The sequence below is a fragment of the Passer montanus genome, unplaced genomic scaffold (genome assembly GCF_014805655.1).
Source record: "Passer montanus isolate IOZ18808 unplaced genomic scaffold, ASM1480565v1 scaffold59, whole genome shotgun sequence".
Lineage (NCBI taxonomy): Eukaryota > Metazoa > Chordata > Aves > Passeriformes > Passeridae > Passer > Passer montanus.
In genome coordinates this window covers 413377-433987 of record NW_024370926.1, presented here as the reverse complement: position 1 = coordinate 433987, position 20611 = coordinate 413377, and the positions used below count along the sequence as shown (strand labels likewise).

Here is a 20611-nt window from a genome sequence, read left to right as displayed (position 1 = left end):
GTGTCCCCCCCGTCCCCGTGTGTCCCCCCCATCCCCGTGTGCCCCCTGTCCCTGTGTGTCCCCCCCGTCCCCTTGTGTCCCCTCTGTCACAGTGTGTACGCCCCCATCCCCGCGTGTCCCCCTGTGTCTCCCCGTCCCTGTGTGTCCCTCCGTCCCCGTCAGATGTGACCCCCCCCGTCAGACACCCCCAGCCCAGCCCGGAGCCAGCCCCGGCCCTGTCCCTGCCCCCCGGGGACAATCCCGGGACAATCCCGGGATAATCGGGAATCAGGGCCGGTGGCTCCTGGTGCCGATCCCGGCTCAGACCGGCGGCCCCGGGCACAGCCCTGGGGACAGCCACGTGCCACTGATGGCACTGAGCCCACTGCCACCCCACCCTGATGCCACCCAGCCCCATGTCACCCATTCCCAATGTCACCTGTCCCGGCTGTCACCCGGCTCCAAGGTCACCTGGCCCCCATGTCACCCAGCAATATCACCCAGCCCCAATGTCACTCAACCCCAATGCCAACTGCCATGGATGTCACTTGGCTCCCAGGTCACCTGGCACCAGTGTCACTGAGCCCCAATGTCACCCAGTGCCAATGTCACCTGGCCAGGATGCCACCCAGCCTGGATGTCACCTGGTCCCAATTGCACCTGGCACTGATGGCAACCGTCCCCAATGTCATGTGTCTCCAATGCCACCCATCCCCACTGACCCCAAAGTCCCCTACAACACCCATCCCCAATGTCATCTCCCAAATGACACAATGTCCCCAGTGCTCCCATCCCGTGTCACCCACCCCAATGCCACCCGTCCCCAATGCCACCACGCCCAGCCGCCATCCCTGTACAGCTGTGGGTTTATTTGAGCCGTGGGTGACAGGGAGCAGCGGTCACACGGGGACACGGGGGCCTGGTGACGTGGCCACCCTGCTGCGGTGACACTGCCACCGGGGTCGGCCGCGGGGCCCCTCGGCGCGGTCACCGCTCACAGAGGCACAGGGCCGTGGCCCCTGAGGAGGTGCTGAGGCCACAGGGCGGGCTAGGTGGCCGTGTCACCGGCCGTGTCACCGGCCAGGGTCTTGGCCACCTTGTCCTTCAGGTAGGCCACGCGCTGCCGCTCCAGCTTCAGCTCCAGGAACTCGTAGTGGGGCACCTGCAGGGGACAGCGACGTGGCACTGGCCACAGGGGTCCCAGCTGGGTCCCCTCCTGTCCTGCCCCTGCCATGGCACCCGCCCGGGAGGGTCTCAGCGCCCATCTGGGGTCCCAGTGCCCCTCTGGGACGTGCCACCAGCCCCAGTGTGGCAGTGACACCGAGAGCAGGGCTGACAGTGACCCCGGGGTGACACGTGGCTGCCACACTCCCCCCGGGCTATAATTACCCCGGGGTTAATCCGGGCTGACCCCACAGGATCAGCTGCTGTGTCACCTCCCTGTCACCCCTGTCCCCCCCAGCAGCTGGCAGGTGGCCGGGGGGATCACGGTGGCTCATCCCTGCTGAGCCCCAGCCCGGGGGCAGCTGGCAGCCCCCAGGGGTGGCAGGGCCCCATCCCCACGGCACCAGCTGTGCCAGGGGGACAATGGCACGCGGCTGGTGTCACCAGGGTGGCCACGGGCACAGGTGAGGCCACACCTGGGGCTGGGGTCACCTCACGGGACGGGGGCTCCCGGCACAGAGCTCAGGTGGCAGCTGGGGGACGTTTTGGGGACGTTTTGGGAATGTTTTGGGAATGTTTTGGGAACGTTTTGGGGACGTTTTGGGAATGTTTTGGGGACGTGAGGCCACAGGGCGGGCTAGGTGGCCGTGTCACCGGCCGTGTCACCGGCCAGGGCCTTGGCCACCTTGTCCTTCAGGTAGGCCACGCGCTGCCGCTCCAGCTTCAGCTCCAGGAACTCGTAGTGGGGCACCTGCAGGGGACAGCGACGTGGCACTGGCCACAGGGGTCCCAGCTGGGTCCCCTCCTGTCCTGCCCCTGCCATGGCACCCGCCCGGGAGGGTCTCAGCGCCCATCTGGGGTCCCAGTGCCCCTCTGGGACGTGCCACCAGCCCCAGTGTGGCAGTGGCAGTGACGAGAGCAGGGCTGACAGTGACCCCGGGGTGACACGTGGCTGTCACACTCCCCCCGGGCTATAATTACCCCGGGGTTAATCCGGGCTGACCCCACAGGATCAGCTGCTGTGTCACCTCCCTGTCACCCCTGTCCCCCCCAGCAGCTGGCAGGTGGCCGGGGGGATCACGGTGGCTCATCCCTGCTGAGCCCCAGCCCGGGGGCAGCTGGCAGCCCCCAGGGGTGGCAGGGCCCCATCCCCACGGCGCCAGCTGTGCCAGGGGGACAATGGCACGCGGCTGGTGTCACCAGGGTGGCCACGGGCACAGGTGAGGCCACACCTGGGGCTGGGGTCACCTCACGGGACGGGGGCTGGGCTCTGCTCCCAGCACGGAGCTCAGGTGGCAGCTGGGGGACGTTTTGGGGACGTTTTGGGAATGTTTTGGGAATGTTTTGGGAACGTTTTGGGGACGTTTTGGGAATGTTTTGGGGACGTTTTGGGAATGTTTCCCCTGGAAGGGGCTGGGAGGGCTCGAGTGCCAGGCGGATGTGTCACCTGGGGCAGGGCCAGGGGGGGCACTGGCAGTGCTGGGCACACGGAGGCGCTGCCAGGGTGCCCGGGGTGTCCCCCAGGCCATGTCCCTGCTCACACGGGCACAGGGTGTCCCCACCCCATGTCACACAGGTCCTGGGTGTCCCCAGCCCGTGTCACACAGGTCCCGGGTGTCCCCAGCCCGTGTCACACAGGTCCCAGTGTCCCCAGCCCCTGTCACACAGATGCCAGGTGTCCCCAGCCCATGTCACACAGGTCCCGGGTGTCCCCAGCCCATGTCACACGGGTCCCAGGTGTCCCCAGCCCCTGTCACACAGGTCCCAGGTGTCCCCAGCCCCTGTCACACAGGTCCCTGCCCCGTCCCTGTGTGTCCCCCCTGTCCCCGTCAGATGTGACCCCCTCCCGTCAGACACCCCCAGCCCAGCCCGGAGCCAGCCCCGGCCCTGTCCCTGCCCCCCGGGGACAATCCCGGGACAATCCCGGGATAATCGGGAATCAGGGCCGGTGGCTCCTGGTGCCGATCCCGGCTCAGACCGGCGGCCCCGGGCACAGCCCTGGGGACAGCCACGTGCCACTGATGGCACTGAGCCCACTGCCACCCCACCCTGATGCCACCCAGCCCCATGTCACCCATTCCCAATGTCACCTCTCCTGGCTGTCACCCGGCTCCAAGGTCACCTGGCCCCATGTCACCCAGCAATGTCACCCAGCCCAAATGTCACTCAACCCCAATGCCAACTGCCATGGATGTCACTTGGCTCCCAGGTCACCTGGCACCAGTGTCACTGAGCCCCAATGTCACCTGGTCCCAATGTCACCTGGCCAGGATGCCACCTGGTCCCAATTGCACCTGGCACTGATGGCAACCGTCCCCAATGTCATGTGTCTCCAATGCCACCCATCCCCACTGACCCCAAAGTCCCCTACAACACCCATCCCCAATGTCATCTCCCAAATGACACAATGTCCCCAGTGCTCCCATCCCGTGTCACCCACCCCAATGCCACCCGTCCCCAATGCCACCACGCCCAGCCGCCATCCCTGTACAGCTGTGGGTTTATTTGAGCCGTGGGTGACAGGGAGCAGCGGTCACACGGGGACACGGGGGCCTGGTGACGTGGCCACCCTGCTGCGGTGACACTGCCACCGGGGTCGGCCGCGGGGCCCCTCGGCGCGGTCACCGCTCACAGAGGCACAGGGCCGTGGCCCCTGAGGAGGTGCTGAGGCCACAGGGCGGGCTAGGTGGCCGTGTCACCGGCCGTGTCACCGGCCAGGGTCTTGGCCACCTTGTCCTTCAGGTAGGCCACGCGCTGCCGCTCCAGCTTCAGCTCCAGGAACTCGTAGTGGGGCACCTGCAGGGGACAGCGACGTGGCACTGGCCACAGGGGTCCCAGCTGGGTCCCCTCCTGTCCTGCCCCTGCCATGGCACCCGCCCGGGAGGGTCTCAGCGCCCATCTGGGGTCCCAGTGCCCCTCTGGGACGTGCCACCAGCCCCAGTGTGGCAGTGGCAGTGACGAGAGCAGGGCTGACAGTGACCCCGGGGTGACACGTGGCTGTCACACTCCCCCCGGGCTATAATTACCCCGGGGTTAATCCGGGCTGACCCCACAGGATCAGCTGCTGTGTCACCTCCCTGTCACCCCTGTCCCCCCCCCCAGCTGGCAGGTGGCCGGGGGGATCACGGTGGCTCATCCCTGCTGAGCCCCAGCCCGGGGGCAGCTGGCAGCCCCCAGGGGTGGCAGGGCCCCATCCCCACGGCACCAGCTGTGCCAGGGGGACAATGGCACGCGGCTGGTGTCACCAGGGTGGCCACGGGCACAGGTGAGGCCACACCTGGGGCTGGGGTCACCTCACGGGACGGGGGCTGGGCTCTGCTCCCAGCACGGAGCTCAGGTGGCAGCTGGGGGACGTTTTGGGGACGTTTTGGGAATGTTTCCCCTGGAAGGGGCTGGGAGGGCTCGAGTGCCAGGCGGATGTGTCACCTGGGGCAGGGCCAGGGGTGGCGCTGGCAGTGCTGGGCACACGGAGGCGCTGCCAGGGTGCCCGGGGTGTCCCCTCAGCCTGTGTCCCTGCACACACAGGCACAGGGTGTCCCCAGCCCGTGTCACACAGGTCCCAGGTGTCCCCAGCCCGTGTCACACAGATCCCGGGTGTCCCCAGCCCGTGTCACACAGGTCCCAGGTGTCCCCAGCCCCTGTCACACGGGTCCCGGGTGTCCCCAGCCCCTGTCACACAGGTCCCAGGTGTCCCCAGCCCCTGTCACACAGGTCCCAGGTGTCCCCAGCCCCTGTCACACAGGTCCCAGGTGTCCCCAGCCCCTGTCACACAGGTCCCAGGTGTCCCCAGCCCCTGTCACACAGGTCCCAGGTGTCCCCAGCCCCTGTCACACAGGTCCCAGGTGTCCCCAGCCCCTGTCACACGGGTCCCGGTGTCCCCAGCCAACGAGAGCAGGGCTGACAGTGACCCCGGGGTGACACGTGGCTGCCACACTCCCCCCGGGCTATAATTACCCCGGGGTTAATCCGGGCTGACCCCACAGGATCAGCTGCTGTGTCACCTCCCTGTCACCCCTGTCCCCCCCAGCAGCTGGCAGGTGGCCGGGGGGATCACGGTGGCTCATCCCTGCTGAGCCCCAGCCCGGGGGCAGCTGGCAGCCCCCAGGGGTGGCAGGGCCCCATCCCCACGGCGCCAGCTGTGCCAGGGGGACAATGGCACGCGGCTGGTGTCACCAGGGTGGCCACGGGCACAGGTGAGGCCACACCTGGGGCTGGGGTCACCTCACGGGACGGGGGCTCCCGGCACAGAGCTCAGGTGGCAGCTGGGGGATGTTTTGGGGACGTTTTGGGAATGTTTCCCCTGGAAGGGGCTGGGAGGGCTCGAGTGCCAGGCGGATGTGTCACCTGGGGCAGGGCCAGGGGGGGCACTGGCAGTGCTGGGCACACGGAGGCGCTGCCAGGGTGCCCGGGGTGTCCCCCAGGCCATGTCCCTGCTCACACGGGCACAGGGTGTCCCCACCCCATGTCACACAGGTCCTGGGTGTCCCCAGCCCGTGTCACACAGGTCCCAGTGTCCCCAGCCCCTGTCACACAGATGCCAGGTGTCCCCACCCCATGTCACACAGATCCCAGGTGTCCCCAGCGTGTCCCTCACCTCGGCCAGCAGGAAGCCCGCGGCTCTCAGGTGCCTGCGGGCCATGGAGCCCCGGCCCAGCAGCTCCCGGCCCCGCGAGCTGAACTGGGGCAGCTCCCAGCGCAGCACGGCCACCCTGGGGACAGGACGGGGACACTGAGCACCCCGAGCCAGAGCTGGCCCTCAGCGGTGCCCCTGCCATCGCCTCCCGTCCCGTGTCCCCTCCCTGTCCCCTCCCGCCGCCTCTTCTTCCCCTCCCTGTTCTCCCTCCTCTTCCTCCCCTCCCGTCCCCCTCCCTCGGGAGCCCCTCCTGTCCCCACGCACCTCCTGGCCCCGGGTGGCAGTGGCTTTGTCCCCTCGGAGTGGGACAAGTGGGGGGCAGTGAAGTCCCTCACGGGCAGAGGTTTGTTGTCACCGTCCAGCACGGCCTCGGCGTCTGCAGGGACAGAGGGGACACAGGGGACAGGGACTCAGAGCCGCCCTGTGGCTCTGCTGGCCCCCCCAGGCAGGGCAGTGTCCGTGGGGCCCGCCGCCCCGGTCCCACGGGAGGGGACAGGGGACACTGGGACACGGAGTTGCTGTGGCAGCCGGTGGCCGGTCCCCGACACTGCGGGACAGGGACCGAATTTGACTGGGCTGCAGGAGGGTGCCAGGGGTGGCACAGAGCCAGGAGGGCTGCGGGGGACACGGTGGGTGACAGGGCTGCGGGGTGACACAGGAAGGTAATGGGGTGACAGGGCTGGGGGGTGACAGGGTGGGTAGCAGTGCTGAGGGGTGTCACTGCAGGGTGCCCAGGGTGGGTGCCAGGCCCCGGGGGTGTCACTGCAGGGTGCCCAGGCGGGTGCCAGGCCCCGGGGCTGTCACTGCAGGGTGCCCAGGCAGGTGGCAGTGCTGAGGGGTGTCACTGCAGGGTGCCCAGGGTGGGTGCCAGGCCCCGGGGGTGTCATTGCAGGGTGCCCAGGCGGGTGGCAGCCCCGGGGGTGTCACTGCAGCATGCCCAGGGTGGGTAGCAGGGCCCAGGGGTGTCACTGCAGGGTGCCCAGGCGGGTGCCAGGCCCCGGGGGTGGCACTGCAGGGTGCCCAGGCGGGTGCCAGGCCCCGGGGGTGGCACTGCAGGGTGCCCAGGCGGGTGCCAGGCCCCGGGGGTGGCACTGCAGGGTGCCCAGGCGGGTGCCAGGCCCCGGGGGTGGCACTGCAGGGTGCCCAGGCGGGTGCCAGGCCCCGGGGGTGGCACTGCAGGGTGCCCAGGCGGGTGCCAGGCCCCGGGGGTGGCACTGCAGGGTGCCCAGGCGGGTGCCAGGCCCCGGGGGTGGCACTGCAGGGTGCCCAGGCGGGTGCCAGGCCCCGGGGGTGGCACTGCAGGGTGCCCAGGCGGGTGCCAGCCCCCGGGGTGGCAGTGGTGGCACTCACCGATGTCCCAGCCGTACACTGTGCTCACGTTGTACCTCACGAGCTCGTGGCCCCCCAGCGCCCCCGGCAGTGCCTCCCGCAGCCCCCGCTGCAGGGGGGTGGCCTTGTCCTTGTCCCTGTCCCCGTGCCCCCCCAGCTCCTCGGGGGGCAGGAAGGGCCCCTCGTAGCCCGGGGCCTCCAGCCTGGCCGTGGCATTGATGTGCAGCAGCTTCAGCCACGAGCTCTGTGCCCGCGGGGAGCTGTCACCTGCGGGGCGGGGACACGCTCAGGGGACACCCCGGCCACGGGGATGGCACAGGTGACAACGGGAACGTTCCCCACAGGAAGGGCCCTGCAGCCCCAGGCTGGGTGTGGCAGCTGGCACTGGGCTTGTGCCAGGCCGGGCAGGGCTCAGATGGCACCAAGGACCAGGGGAACGGTGCCAGGGGGTGCCCAGGTGGCATCTGGGGAACCCCTGGAATCCCTTTGCCTCCTGGGAAGGGCTGTGACACCTGGGACACAGCCTGTACCCCCAGGTGAACCCAGCCCCCCAGAAGCCCCCCAGAAGCCCCCGAGCCCCTGAGAAGCCCCCAGCCCCCCAGACGCCCCCGGCGTGCCCAGGCTCCGTGTCTCCAGTGGCAGTGGCCCCCCGGGTCCCACGGGAGGGGACACGGGGCTCGTGGCCACGGAGGTCACTGTGGCAGCCGGTGGCCGGTCCCCGCCATGGGGGGGCAGGGACCGAATTTGACTGGGCTGCAGGTGCCAGCTGCACCTGGGGACAGGTGACAGCCCCCAGCTGCCCCCCCGAGCTCCTGGGCAGCCGTGGGTCACAGCACGGGGCAGGCCCACCCCTGTGTGCCAGGCTCACCCCTGTGTGCCAGGCCCACCCCTCCATGCCAGGCTCACCCCCCCGTGCCAGGCTCACCCCTCCATGCCAGGCTCACCCCTCTGTGCCAGGCCCACCCCTCCATGCCAGGCCCACCCCTCCGTGCCAGGCCACCCCCCGTGCCAGGCTCACCTCGCAGCCGTGCCAGGAAGGCGGGGCACAGCACGTGGCTGAGGAGGGGCGCGCGGGGCTGCTGCAGGACGCACAGGGACCACACCACGTCTGTCAGCAGGTGCACGTCCAGCTGCTGCTCCTGGCCCTGCAGCCGCTCGTGCACCTGCGCGGGGACACGGGCACACTGAGCACCACGGCTGTGCCCCCTGCCCGGGGGCTCGGCCACCCCACAGCCCTCCCACGGGAACACGCTAGGCAATGTCCCCACGGGAACACGCCAGGGAATGTCACCATGGGAACACGCCAGGCAATGTCACCCGTGCGCCGGGACAGGTGACAGCTCGGGGGCCACCTGGAGGGGCCCAGGCCTGTCCCAGTGCCAGCAGCGGGAGCTGGGAGGGTTTGGGACACAGGGAGTGCCCCAATGGGAACACGGAGTTTGGGAGGCTCTGGGGAGGGGTCTGCAGCTGGGGGGTCCCTGAGGTCCCGTAGATAAGGAACAATAAACTCAACTGAAGACCAAAAGCAAGAGTCCAGCCTCCTTCTTGGAGAGCAGGGCCTGCCCACCTTTTCTCGGGGCAGAGACCACTGGCAGCCGACCCCGCACCTGCCCACCCCGAGCAGGACCCCCAGGGCCTCACCATGGAGAAGAACTCCTCGCTGGAGCTGGGCTGGAAGTTGAGGCGGGCGAAGGACACGAGGACCCCGCAGAGCTGGGGCAGGGACAGGCCCTGCGTGTTGTCCAGGCAGTACTGCAGGGAAAAGGGGAGCGTGGGGCTGTGCTCAGCGGGGACAGCAGGGACACGCCAGCCAGAGACACCTCCCGGGGGAAACCAGAGTGGGGGAGGGCTTGGGACCTGCTCCAGGGACGAGGGAAAGCTCTGGAATGCCCCGGAGAGGATGGGGAGGGGCAGGGGGATTAACATGGCAGGAGCTGGGGCAGAAGCTGGGAGAGGAGCAGCAAGGAAAGGCCTGGAAACATCAGCAGGGACCGTGCTGGGTGGGACACCAGGGCTGGGGGATCCTGAGATGGTATCCAGCCACAAGGACAGGCCTGGAATGTCCCAGCCTGCGTGGGGACGTGCGTGGAGGTGAACTGGGACAGAACCGGGACAGGACTGGGACAGGACTGGGACAGGACTGGGACAGAACCGGGACAGAACTGGGACAGAAGCGGGACAGGACTGGGACAGAAGCGGGACAGAACTGGGACAGAAGCAGCACCAGCAGGCACAGCTGAGGGTTGCATGGAGCCAAACCCAGCAGGAAACGACCCCTGCCTCCCACAGGGAACGGTGACACCGCTTGGACAGGGAGGGGCCGTCCCTGCCACCGCTCCCAGGTGACAACACCCGCACAGGTGCGTGTCCCCCCCTCCCCCGGGCAGGTGAGGGCCCCCTGGTGCCCCAGGCCTCACCTGAGCCATGGCCTCGGCCAGGGGCCGGCTGAGCCAGCGCAGGCTGGCGAAGGAGCGGGCGCAGCGCAGCAGCTGCGGCGGGCTCAGGCTGCACAGCTGCGGCTGCAGCTCCAGGGCCAGGCGGTGCAGCACCTGCGGCTGCTGGAAGCTCAGCTTGCCTGGGCAAGGGGGGCAGCTCAGCACAGGGGGCTCCCGGCACCCCTGTCCTGAGCCCCCCAGTGGGTGACCGCTGGGAACGGTCACCCCGAGAGGAGAGGCTCCAGGGACACCTCAGAGCCCCCCCAGGGCCCCAGGGGGCTGCAGGGGAGCTGGGGAGGGACCGGGGACACCCAGGGTGTGGGATGGCCTCACGCTGAGCTCCCAGGGTTGGGGACACCTGGAATGCCAGGACATCTAGAACGGTGACCTGGGTTCACACCTGGAGCACAGAGCTGACCCACAACACCCAGCCCTGTTCCCTGCCAGCTCTGGGATAAACCCTGGGGAACAGCTGCTCGGGCCACCTGCATTCCCTGACCCCCCTGGCTGGGCAGGACAGCTTTGGGACCCCTCACAGCCCACCTGCATTCCCTGACCCACAGCCAGCCCAGGTAACCCCCAGCCCCAGGACAGTGGCACAGCAGGCGTGTCCCCAGCCCAGGACAGTGGCACAGCAGCAGGTGTGTCCCCAGCCCAGGACAGTGAAACAGCAGCAGGCGTGTCCCCAGCCCAGGACAGTGGCACAGCAGCAGGTGTGTCCCCAGCCCCAGGAAGTGGCACAGCCGGCGTGTCCCCAGCCCCGGAACGGGGACAGGGCAGACTGAAGGCGAAGAGCAGGTCGGTGAGCACGGGCAGGGGCAGCTCAGCAGGTTTCTGCAGCAGGTGGTAGGACAGGGCCCGCAGCAGGGGCACGCAGCGGCGCTGCTGCAGCGCCAGCGCCAGCGCCACGCGGCGCAGCTCGTCAGGGTCAAACTGCTCTGCCAGCTCCAGAGCCTGCGACAGGACAGGTGACACGGGACAGGTGAGACAGGGACAGGTGACACAGGGACAGGTGAGACAGGGACACAGGGTCAAACTGCTCTGCCAGCTCCAGAGCCTGCGACAGGGCAGGCGTGTCCCCAGCCCAGGACAGTGGCACAGCAGCAGGCGTGTCCCCAGCCCAGGACAGTGGCACAGCAGGCGTGTCCCCAGCCCAGGACAGTGGCACAGCAGGCGTGTCCCCAGCCCAGGACAGTGGCACAGCAGGCGTGTCCCCAGCCCAGGACAGTGGCACAGCAGGCGTGTCCCCAGCCCCGCAGTGGCCCTGGCACTCACTGAAGGCGAAGAGCAGGTCGGTGAGCACGGGCAGGGGCAGCTCAGCAGGTTTCTGCAGCAGGTGGTAGGACAGGGCCCGCAGCAGGGGCACGCAGCGGCGCTGCTGCAGCGCCAGCGCCAGCGCCACGCGGCGCAGCTCGTCAGGGTCAAACTGCTCTGCCAGCTCCAGAGCCTGCGGGACAGGTGAGACAGGGACAGGTGAGACGGGACAGGTGAGACAGGGACACAGGGACAGGGACAAACTGCTCCACCAGCTCCAGAGCCTGTGGGACAGGTGACACGGGACAGGTGAGACAGGGACAGGTGACACGGGGACAAACTGCTCTGCCAGCTCCAGAGCCTGCGGGACAGGTGAGACAGGGACAGGTGAGACAGAGACAGGTGAGACAGGGACAAACTGCTCTGCCAGCTCCAGAGCCTGCGACAGGACAGGTGACACGGGACAGGTGAGACAGGGACAGGTGACACGGGGACAAACTGCTCTGCCAGCTCCAGAGCCTGCGGGACAGGTGAGACAGGGACAGGTGAGACAGAGACAGGTGAGACAGGGACAAACTGCTCTGCCAGCTCCAGAGCCTGCGACAGGACAGGTGACACGGGACAGGTGAGACAGGGACAGGTGACACGGGACAGGTGAGACAGGGACACAGGGACAGGGTCAAACTGCTCCACCAGCTCCAGAGCCTGCGACAGGACAGGTGACACAGGACAGGTGAGACAGAGACAGGTGACACAGGGACAAAGTATTCTGCCAGCTGCAGAGCCTGGCAGGGACAGGGACAGGTGAGACAGGACAGGTGGAACAGGGACAGAACTGCTTGGCCAGCTCCAGTGCCTGGCAAGGACAGGGACACAGGAAAAGGGAGACAGGGGACAGGTGAGACAGGACAGGTGGACACGCGGGAGAGGGCAGACAGAGGACAGGCAGTGCAGGTGCCCCAGGTGGCACTGCTGAGCCCAGCTGAGCCCGCCCAGCCCAGCCCAGCCCGGTCCCCCCGGCGCCACACCCCGTGCCCCACCTTGTCCTCCAGGCGCTCCATCAGGGCGGGGGACAGGTGTCCCACCTTGGCCATGAGCGTCACCACGGGGCGCGGCCCGTCCAGCTCGGTCCAGCGCAGCTCCAGCTTGCGCAGCACCTCGGGCAGCAGCGGCCCCGGGGCGGCCTGGCCCGCCTGCTGCTCGGCCAGCTGCACCAGCTGCCGCAGGGGCAGGCGCCGCAGCCGCCACAGCACCTCCTGCTCCACCGAGCGCACCTGGCGCCCGCCCCGCGCCAGCCCCAGCGCCGGCAGGCTGCGCAGCAGCTGCAGCAGGGCCGTGTTCCACACCTGCGACACCTGCGGGGACAGGGACAGGGACATGAGTGACACGGGGATAGCAGGGCTGTGTTCCACACCTGCTACACCTGCGGGGACAGGGACATGAGTGACACGGGGACAGCAGGGCTGTGTTCCACACCTGCGACACCTGCGGGGACAGGGACAGGGACAGGGACATGAGTGACACGGGGACAGCAGGGCTGTGTTCCACACCTGCGACACCTGCGGGGACAGGGACAGGGACACGGGGACATGAGTGACACGGGGATAGCAGGGCTGTGTTCCACACCTGGGACGTCTGTGGGGACAGGGACAGGGACATGGGTGACACGGGGACAGCAGGGCTGTGTTCCACACCTGCGACCCCTGCGGGGACAGGGACAGGGTCATGAGTGACACGGGGATAGCAGGGCTGTGTTCCACACCTGCGACCCCTGCGGGGACAGGGACAGGGTCATGAGTGACACGGGGATAGCAGGGCTGTGTTCCACACCTGCGACCCCTGCGGGGACAGGGACAGGGTCATGAGTGACACGGGGATAGCAGGGCTGTGTTCCACACCTGCGACCCCTGCGGGGACAGGGACAGGGTCATGAGTGACACGGGGATAGCAGGGCCGTGTTCCACACCTGGGACATCTGCGGGGACAGGGACAGGGACACAGGGACATCAGTGACACGGGGACAGCAGGGCTGTGTTCAACACCTGCGGGGACAGGGACAGGGACACAGGGGCATCAGTGACATGGGGACAGCAGGGCCGTGTTCCACACCTGGGACATCTGCGGGGACATGGGGACAGGTGTGACGCGGGGACAGATGTGACACAGAGAGTGTTCCACACCTGAGACATCTGCGCACACCTGGGACATCTGCGGGGACAGGGACAGGGACACGGGGACATCAGTGACATGGGGATAGCAGGGCCATGTTCCACACCTGAGACATTTGCAGGGACATGAGGGACACAGGGACATGAGTGACACGGGGACAGGTGTGACACCAGCTGTGTTCTACACCTGCGACATCTGTGGGGACAGGGACACAGGGATATGAGTGACACGGGGACAGCAGGTGTGTTCCACACCTGGGACATCTGTGGGGACACAGGGACACAAGTGACAAGGGGACAGGTGTGACACCAGCTGTGTTCCACACCTAAGACATCTGCAGGGACAGGGACATGGGAACAGGTGTGACATGGGGACAGGTGTGACACCAGCTGTGTTCCACAGGACAGGTGACACGGGACAGGTGAGACAGGGACAAACTGCTCTGCCAGCTCCAGCGCCTGTGGGACAGGTGACATCTGCAGGGACAGGGACATGGGAACAGGTGTGACATGGGGACAGGTGTGACATGGAGACAGGTGTATCACAGAGAGTGTTCCACACCTGTGACATCTGCAGAGGACAGGTGTGACACAGGGCCAGGTGTGACAGAGGGCCAGGTGTGACACAGGGCCAGGTGTGACACAGGGCCACCAGCCATGTTCCACCCCCAGGAGCTCTGCCACAGGGACAGGGGTGGGGCAGATGTGTGACAGGGGCACCACTGTGGGTTTGGGGCTCTGCTCCTCTACCTGTGCCACCTCCCCAGGGGTGCCCTGAGCCCCTGGAGTGACCCGGGCACTGCCAGCCTGTGCCACCTCCCAGGTGTGCCCTGAGCACCCAGGTACAGAGCAGGGCACAGCAGCCACTGCAGCCCTGTCCCCAGCACTCCCAGTGCAGGTGGCTCCCCCTGTCCCCGTGTCCCCCTGTCCCCGTGTCCCCCTGTCCCTGTGTCCCCCATCCCCGTGTCCCCTGTCCCGTACCTGCCCGTCCAGGGTGCCCAGCAGCTGCAGGAAGCAGGGGTCCCTGCTGTCCCCACTGTCCCCATGTCTCCATCCCCATGTCCCCTGTCCCTGTGTCCCCGTGTCCCCCATCCCCATGTCCCCTGTCCCGTACCTGGCCGTCCAGGGTGCCCAGCAGCTGCAGGAAGCAGGGGTCCCTGCTGTCCCCACTGTCCCCATGTCTCCATCCCCATGTCCCCTGTCCCTGTGTCCCCGTGTCCCCCATCCCCATGTCCCCTGTCCCGTACCTGGCCGTCCAGGGTGCCCAGGGGGACAGGTGTGACACCAGCTGTGTTCTACACCTGCGACATCTGTGGGGACAGGGACACAGGGATATGAGTGACACGGGGACAGCAGGTGTGTTCCACACCTGGGACATCTGTGGGGACACAGGGACACAAGTGACAAGGGGACAGGTGTGACACCAGCTGTGTTCCACACCTAAGACATCTGCAGGGACAGGGACATGGGAACAGGTGTGACATGGGGACAGGTGTGACACAGAGAGTGTTCCACACCTGCGACATCTGCAGGGGACAGGTGTGACACAGGAACACAAGTGACACGGGGCCAGGTGTGACACAGGGCCAGGTGTGACACAGGGCCACCAGCCATGTTCCACCCCCAGGAGCTCTGCCACAGGGACAGGGGTGGGGCAGATGTGGGACAGGGGCACCACTGTGGGTTTGGGGCTCTGCTCCTCTACCTGTGCCACCTCCCCAGGGGTGCCCTGAGCCCCTGGAGTGACCCGGGCACTGCCAGCCTGTGCCACCTCCCAGGTGTGCCCTGAGCACCCAGGTACAGAGCAGGGCACAGCAGCCACTGCAGCCCTGTCCCCAGCACTCCCAGCAGTGTCCCCAGCACTGCCATCCCTGTCCCCAGCACTCCCAGCGCAGGTGGCTCCCCCTGTCCCCCCTGTCCCTGTGTCCCCTGTCCCGTACCTGCCCGTCCAGGGTGCCCAGCAGCTGCAGGAAGCAGGGGTCCCTGCTGTCCCCACTGTCCCCATGTCTCCATCCCCATGTCCCCTATCCCCGTGTCCCCCATCCCCATGTCCCCATGTCCCCTGTCCCGTACCTGGCCGTCCAGGGTGCCCAGCAGCTGCAGGAAGCGGGGGTCCCCGTGCAGGCTCTGCGTGTCCAGGCGCTGCTGGGCGCTCAGCCGTGCCAGGCGGGCGATGGCCAGCGCTGCCAGGTTGCTGCTCAGGGCGGCGCCGTGGCTCAGCTGCAGCAGCTCCTGCGCGCTGCCGGCGCCGCGGATCAGCTCCCGCAGCTGCTGCTCCTCCGCGTCCGCCCGCGCCCACGCCCGCGGCTCCTCCTCATCCGCCCGTGCCCGGGGCTCCTCGGTGCCCGGCCGTGCCCGCGGCTCCTCGCTCCCCGTTCCCGTTCCCGTTCCCCGTTCCCGTTCCCATTCCCCGTTCCCCATTCCCGTTCCCATCCCCATTCCCGTTCCCGTTCCCGGTCCCGTTCCCGGCCCTCTCTGACCTCTCCCGCCCGGCCCCGCGCACGGGCCGCCACCGAGACGCGCGGTTACGACGTCACCGCGCCGCGCCCGCTCGCTATTGGCCGCTCGGCTGCGTCATCACGCGGCGCCGGCACCTTTTCCGTGACGGGGCGGGAGCGCGGCCGCCATCGGCGGGGGAGCCCCGGGGGAACCCGGAGTGACCCCGGAGTGACCCCGGAGTGACCATCCCCCGAGTGACCGTCCCCCGAGTGTCCCCGGAGTGTCCATCCCGCGGTGTCCCCGAGTACCGCACGGGCCGGACCCGCCCGCCTCTCTGTGGGGCGCCCCCGTGTGGCGGCGGGGCAGACTGCAGCCACGGCGTTACGACGTCACCGCGCCGCGCCCGCTCGCTATTGGCCGTTCGGCTGCGTCATCACGCGGCGCCGGCGCCTTTTCCGTGACGGGGCGGGAGCGCGGCCGCCATCGGCGGGGGAGCCCCGGGGGAACCCGGAGTGACCATCCCCCGAGTGACCATCCCCCGAGTGACCATCCCCCGAGTGTCCCCGGAGTGTCCCCGGAGTGACCCCGGAGTGTCCCCGAGTACCGGACGGGCCGGACCCGTCCGCCTCTCTGTGGGGCGCCCCCGTGTGGCGGCGGGGCAAACTGCAGCCACGGCCCCTGGAGACCCCCAGTCCATCCCAGTCCGTCCCAGTCCATCCCAGTGCCCCTCCGAGTCCTCCAGTTCATCCCACTTTATGCCAGTGCCCCCCGCCCCGAAGATCCCCAGTTCATCCCAGTGCCCCCCCAGGAGATCGGCAGGAGCAGGGCCCGCACGGGCCGGGCCGGGTCCAGCCGGTAACTGCAGCACTCGCACAGCGACCGCACGAACGGCTCCTGGGGACAGCGGGTCACCGCGGCGGGGGCGGCCCGGACACCGGGACAACCGGGCACACCGGACAGCCCCGGGCAGTCCCGGAGGGCCCCGGACACACCCGGACAGTCCCGGACGCCCCGGAGAGCCCCGGGCCGTGCAGCGGCGGCCCCGCGGGCAGCAGGCGGGGCCGGGGTCCCCCCGCGCCCCCCGTACCTGCGCGCTGACGGCGGTGCGGGAGCGGCACGCCCCGGCGCAGTAGGACACACGGACGCCCCGCAGCACACACGCGCCCTTGGCGATGGTCCGCAGCGCCGTGAGGAGCCGGCACGGCCCGGGGGGCTCCTCTGCACCGGGGGGGACACGGCGTCACCGGGGCGGCTGCCGGGCCGCCCCTCCCCGGGCCCCGGTGCGGGGTCTCACCTGGCCACTCGTCCCGGCACACGGGGCAGCAGCTCCCGGGCTCCCGCACCGGCTCCGCGCCCTGCGGGGACCCCCAGGCTCAGCCCCTGCCCGCGGGGACCCCCCGGAGCCCCCCCGAGCCCCCCCGAGCCCGCACCTCGGGGCAGGTGAGTGCGGGGCAGGAGGTGGCGCAGGTGACGCGTCCCTCGGAGCAGCGACAGGTCCCGCACGGCTCCTGCCACTCGCTGCCGGCCTGCAGGGACCCCGAGCGCCGCTCAGGGACCCCCGCACGGTCACGGACCCCCCTCCCGCGCCCCCCGCCCTGCTCACCGCTCGCAGCGCCCCGCCGTGCCGGCAGCCGCAGCCCCCCGCGCTCACGCAGTGCCCGGAGCCGTTCCGGTACCGGCCCGGGGCGCAGGCGCAGCGCGGGGGCGGCCCGGGGGTCCCGGGGGTCGTGGGGGCCGCGGGGACCCCGGGGGAGCTGGAGCTGCCGGGAGTCCCGGGGGTCCCGGGGGACCCGGAGGTTCCGAGGGTCGCGGAGGTCCCGGGGGTTCCGAGGGTCCCCCCGCAGGTCCCGGGGGGCTCCGCCAGGTCCCGGCAGCTGCGCTCGCAGGCGGGGCCGGGGTCCAGCCACACCTCGCCCGGGGGGCAGCTTGGGGCCACCGGGAACGGCGCTGGGAACGCACCGGGAACGGGAACGGCACCGGGAAACCGGGAATGGCACCGGGAATGCCACCCACGGCCCTGACCCCCGGCCCTCCCTCCTCCCATCGCCCCGGCCCTCCGCCCACCAGTCTCCATCCCCCCTCCCTGTCCCACCCCTCCATCCCTGCGTTCCTCTTCCCCCGTTCTCCCCCCGGTCCGCTCCCCGTTCCCTCCCCCGTTCCCTCCATGCCTCCTTTTCACCGCCGCCCCCCGTGCCCCCGGGGTCCCCCGTGCGGGGCCCTCCCGGCACGGCCGCTGCCGCCGCCGGGTGCCGCCGCCGCAGCTGCGGGAGCAGCGCGACCAGGGGGACCAGGGGGACACGGCGGGGGACACGGAGGATGCAGGGGACAGGGGGGACACGGGGGACACGGAGGGCAAGGAGGACCCGGGGCCCGTGGGGACGGCGGGCGTCGCGGGCCCCGGGGAGGGACACGGCAGCTCTGGGCAGGTCAGGGTCCCGTTCTCGCAGGTGCTGCACCGGGGGTGACACGCGTGTCACCGTCACCGCGCGTGGTGCCCTGCCGCGTGGCACCGCCACCGTGCCCGTCCCGCCAGCACTGTGCCCGTGCCGGTCCCACTGTCACCGTGCCGGTCCCACTGTCACCGCCCCAGTCCCACTGTCACCGTGCCAGTCCTACTGTCACCATGCCTGTCCCACTGTCACGGTGCCCGTCCCGCTGCCACCACCGTGCCTGCCCACCCCCCGGCCCCGTGCTGTTCCCCCGTGTCCCCCCCACCCCCGTGTGTGTCCCCGAGTGCCGGTGCCATCCCCCCCGCCGCACCCGGGATCTGGGGGGGCACCGAGCCCTGAGCACCCCGGGGGGGTCCCGGCGGGAGGGGGGCTCGGGGGGGGCAGCGCGGGGGTTACCGGGGCAGGCGCTGGAGCTGCAGCTCTCGCTCTGCGTGCGGACCCCCGCGCACGCCCGCCCGGGGGGCTCGGGGCTCACGGGGTGCCGGTGGCGCAGGCGGGACCCCCCCGCGCAGGGGTCTCCGCAGGGCCCCCACGGCCCCCAGGGGCTCCAGACGCACGGCTCTGGGGGGGAACGGGGGGGCACAGGGGTCACCGGGACCCTCAGGGCCCCCCCTCATTCCCCCGACCCCTCCAGCCCCCCCGATGCCTTGTGAGACCCCCCCAATCCCCCCCCCCGGACCCCCATACCGGCGGCGCACGGCGTGTCCCAGCACTCGGGTCCCTCGGGGGTGCAGGTGCTGCGGGGGGGGACACAGGCGGTGGGCGAGGGGCGCTCGGGCCGCCCCGGCCCCCCCGGCCCCCCCACTCACCACTGCCGGCACGGGCCGGGGCTCCAGCGCTCGCCCAGGGCCCGCTCGCCCCCCGCCCAGGGGCACAGGGGGGGGCACGGCGCCTCCTCGCAGCCCCGAGCCTGCTCCTGGGGGGGCCCGCAGGGTGCCCCCCCGCCCTCGGGGGGCACGGGAGTCCTGGGGGGCAGGGGGGTCACACGGGGCATCGACCCGGCTGGCACCACCGGCGTCCCCGCAGCCCCCCCGGTGTCGGGTTTGGTGTCCCCCCCCCAGCGCCAGGTGCGTCCCCACCGTGACGTGGCCCCCCCGTGGTCCCGTGTGCCCCCCAGTGTCGTGGCCCCCCAACATATACCCGGCTCCCCCCCAAGTTCTGTGCTCCGGGGGGCGGGGGGCTCACCGGGGGGGCAGCGGCAGCCGGGCTGGCAGGGGGCCCCCCCCGCGCAGGACACCCCCTCCTGCAGGTCCCGGCAGCTCCGCGGGCACTGCGTGGCGCAGGGGGACACGGCCTGCCCGGGGGGGCACCGCGGGCCTGGGGGGGCACCGTCAGCGCCGCGACCCCCGCAGGGACCCCCCCGAGTCCCCCGGGGCACACCCAGCCTCCCGCAGCCCCCCCGCAGCTGCTCCCCAGTGCAGACCCCCCGGTACCCCCCGGTGCCCTACCCCGTACCCTGGCAGTGGGGCAGGCTGCAGGGGTGACCCCAAACCCCAAACCCCGTACCCTGGCAGTGGGGCAGGTTGCAGGGCCGCCGCTCGCTGCTGCCCCCCGCCCCGCAGTTTCCCCCCGCGCAGCCCCGGCGGCGGCTCCGGCTCGCGGGGCGCTCGGGCCCGGTGCAGGTGCGGCTGCAGGGCCCCCACGGCCCCCACGGCCCCCACGGCCCCCACGGGACCACCGGGACCGCTGGGACTGCCGGGACTGCCGGGACCACCGGGGACCCCCCGGCCTCCGCCGCGGCCCCTGCGGGGACGGTCCGTCAGTGCCCTGGGGGCAGAGCCCGGGGGGCGGCACGGGGGGAGGGACCCTCACCGGGGGCTGTGGGGCCGGGCTCCTCTGTGGGGCTGAGATCTGATATAGGGCTGAGATCCGATATAGGGCCGAGATCTGATATGGGGCCGAGATCTGATATGGGGCTGAGATCCGATATAGGGCCGAGATCCGGTGTGGGGCCGAGATCTGATATGGGGCCAAGATCCGGTGTGAGGCCGGGCTCCTCTGTGGGGCTGAGATCCGGTGTGGGGCTGAGATCTGATACGGGGCTAAGATCCGATACAGGGCCGAGATCCCATATGGGGCCAAGATCCGATATGGGGCTGAGATCCGGTGTGGGGCCGAGATCCGGTGTGGGGCTGAGATCCGATATAGGGCCGAAATCCGCTGTGGGGCCGGGCTCTGCTGTGGGGCACAAACAGCCGGTGACAGCCCCGGGCCGGCCGGGACCCCTCAGTGGGGCCGGGACCCCTGGGGGGGCCCCAGCGGGGGTCCCGGGGGGCTCCGGGCCGGGGGGGGTCCCGGGCGCGCCCCCCCCCAGCAGCGCGGCCGGCACGGAGCAGGGGCACTGCTGGGGCTGAGCCGGGGGTGGGGGGCGCCCGGGGGGCACCCACAGACCCCAAACTACTGCAAACCACCCCAAGCACACAGCCAGGGACCCCAAAGCACAGAGCCAGGGACCCCAAACCCCAAAGCACAGAGCCAGAGACCCCAAACCCCAAGTGGGGCCGCACCCCGGTGTGGGGCCGGGACCCCGCTGTGGGGCCGCACCCCGGTGTGGGGCGGGGGCCGCGGGCCGGGACCCACCGGCGCAGGGGGGGCTCGGGCAGCTCGGGGTGGCCGCGGGGGTCCCGTTGCAGGGGGGGTCCCCGGGGGGGCCGCAGCGCAGGCGGCCCCACAGGCACGAGCTGGGGGGCACAGGGGGCGTCAGGGGGGCACAGCCGGGTGAGGGGAGGGGGCGCGGGGAGGTGGGGGAGGCCCCGGGAC

General features: G+C 70.4%; 2 protein-coding genes and 2 non-coding genes across 4 annotated transcripts in view; all 4 read right to left on the bottom strand.

Moving 5' to 3' along the window:
- Positions 1-3625: 3625 nt before the first annotated feature.
- TBRG4 (transforming growth factor beta regulator 4) lies at positions 3626-15332 on the bottom strand (the record flags this gene model as incomplete). The annotated part of the gene is made up of 10 exons (XM_039726460.1): positions 3626-3939; positions 5738-5852; positions 6041-6152; positions 7127-7372; positions 8124-8268; positions 8747-8857; positions 9523-9680; positions 10816-10987; positions 11835-12149; positions 15036-15332. Coding segments are annotated over 10 exons (1785 nt in total), but the record flags the coding sequence as incomplete, so codon positions are not given.
- On the bottom strand, positions 6228-6357 carry LOC120510632. The gene has a single exon (XR_005629537.1). It is a non-coding gene; the product is annotated as a small nucleolar RNA SNORA5 (small nucleolar RNA).
- LOC120510631 lies at positions 7739-7863 on the bottom strand. The gene has a single exon (XR_005629536.1). It is a non-coding gene; the product is annotated as a small nucleolar RNA SNORA5 (small nucleolar RNA).
- Positions 15333-16154: 822 nt separating the features above from the next.
- LOC120510545 (SCO-spondin-like) overlaps positions 16155-20611 on the bottom strand; it is a 24137-nt gene continuing 19680 nt past the window's right edge. The window contains exons 41-52 of the mRNA XM_039726459.1: positions 20432-20532; positions 19664-19893; positions 19358-19594; positions 19300-19307; positions 18661-19256; positions 18539-18588; positions 18248-18412; positions 17005-17348; positions 16832-16927; positions 16696-16756; positions 16489-16619; positions 16155-16295 (exon numbers count right to left, since the gene is read on the bottom strand). Coding sequence (XP_039582393.1) covers positions 16155-16295; positions 16489-16619; positions 16696-16756; positions 16832-16927; positions 17005-17348; positions 18248-18412; positions 18539-18588; positions 18661-19256; positions 19300-19307; positions 19358-19594; positions 19664-19893; positions 20432-20532 — 2160 coding nt within the window. The remainder of the gene's footprint in view (positions 16296-16488; positions 16620-16695; positions 16757-16831; positions 16928-17004; positions 17349-18247; positions 18413-18538; positions 18589-18660; positions 19257-19299; positions 19308-19357; positions 19595-19663; positions 19894-20431; positions 20533-20611) is intronic.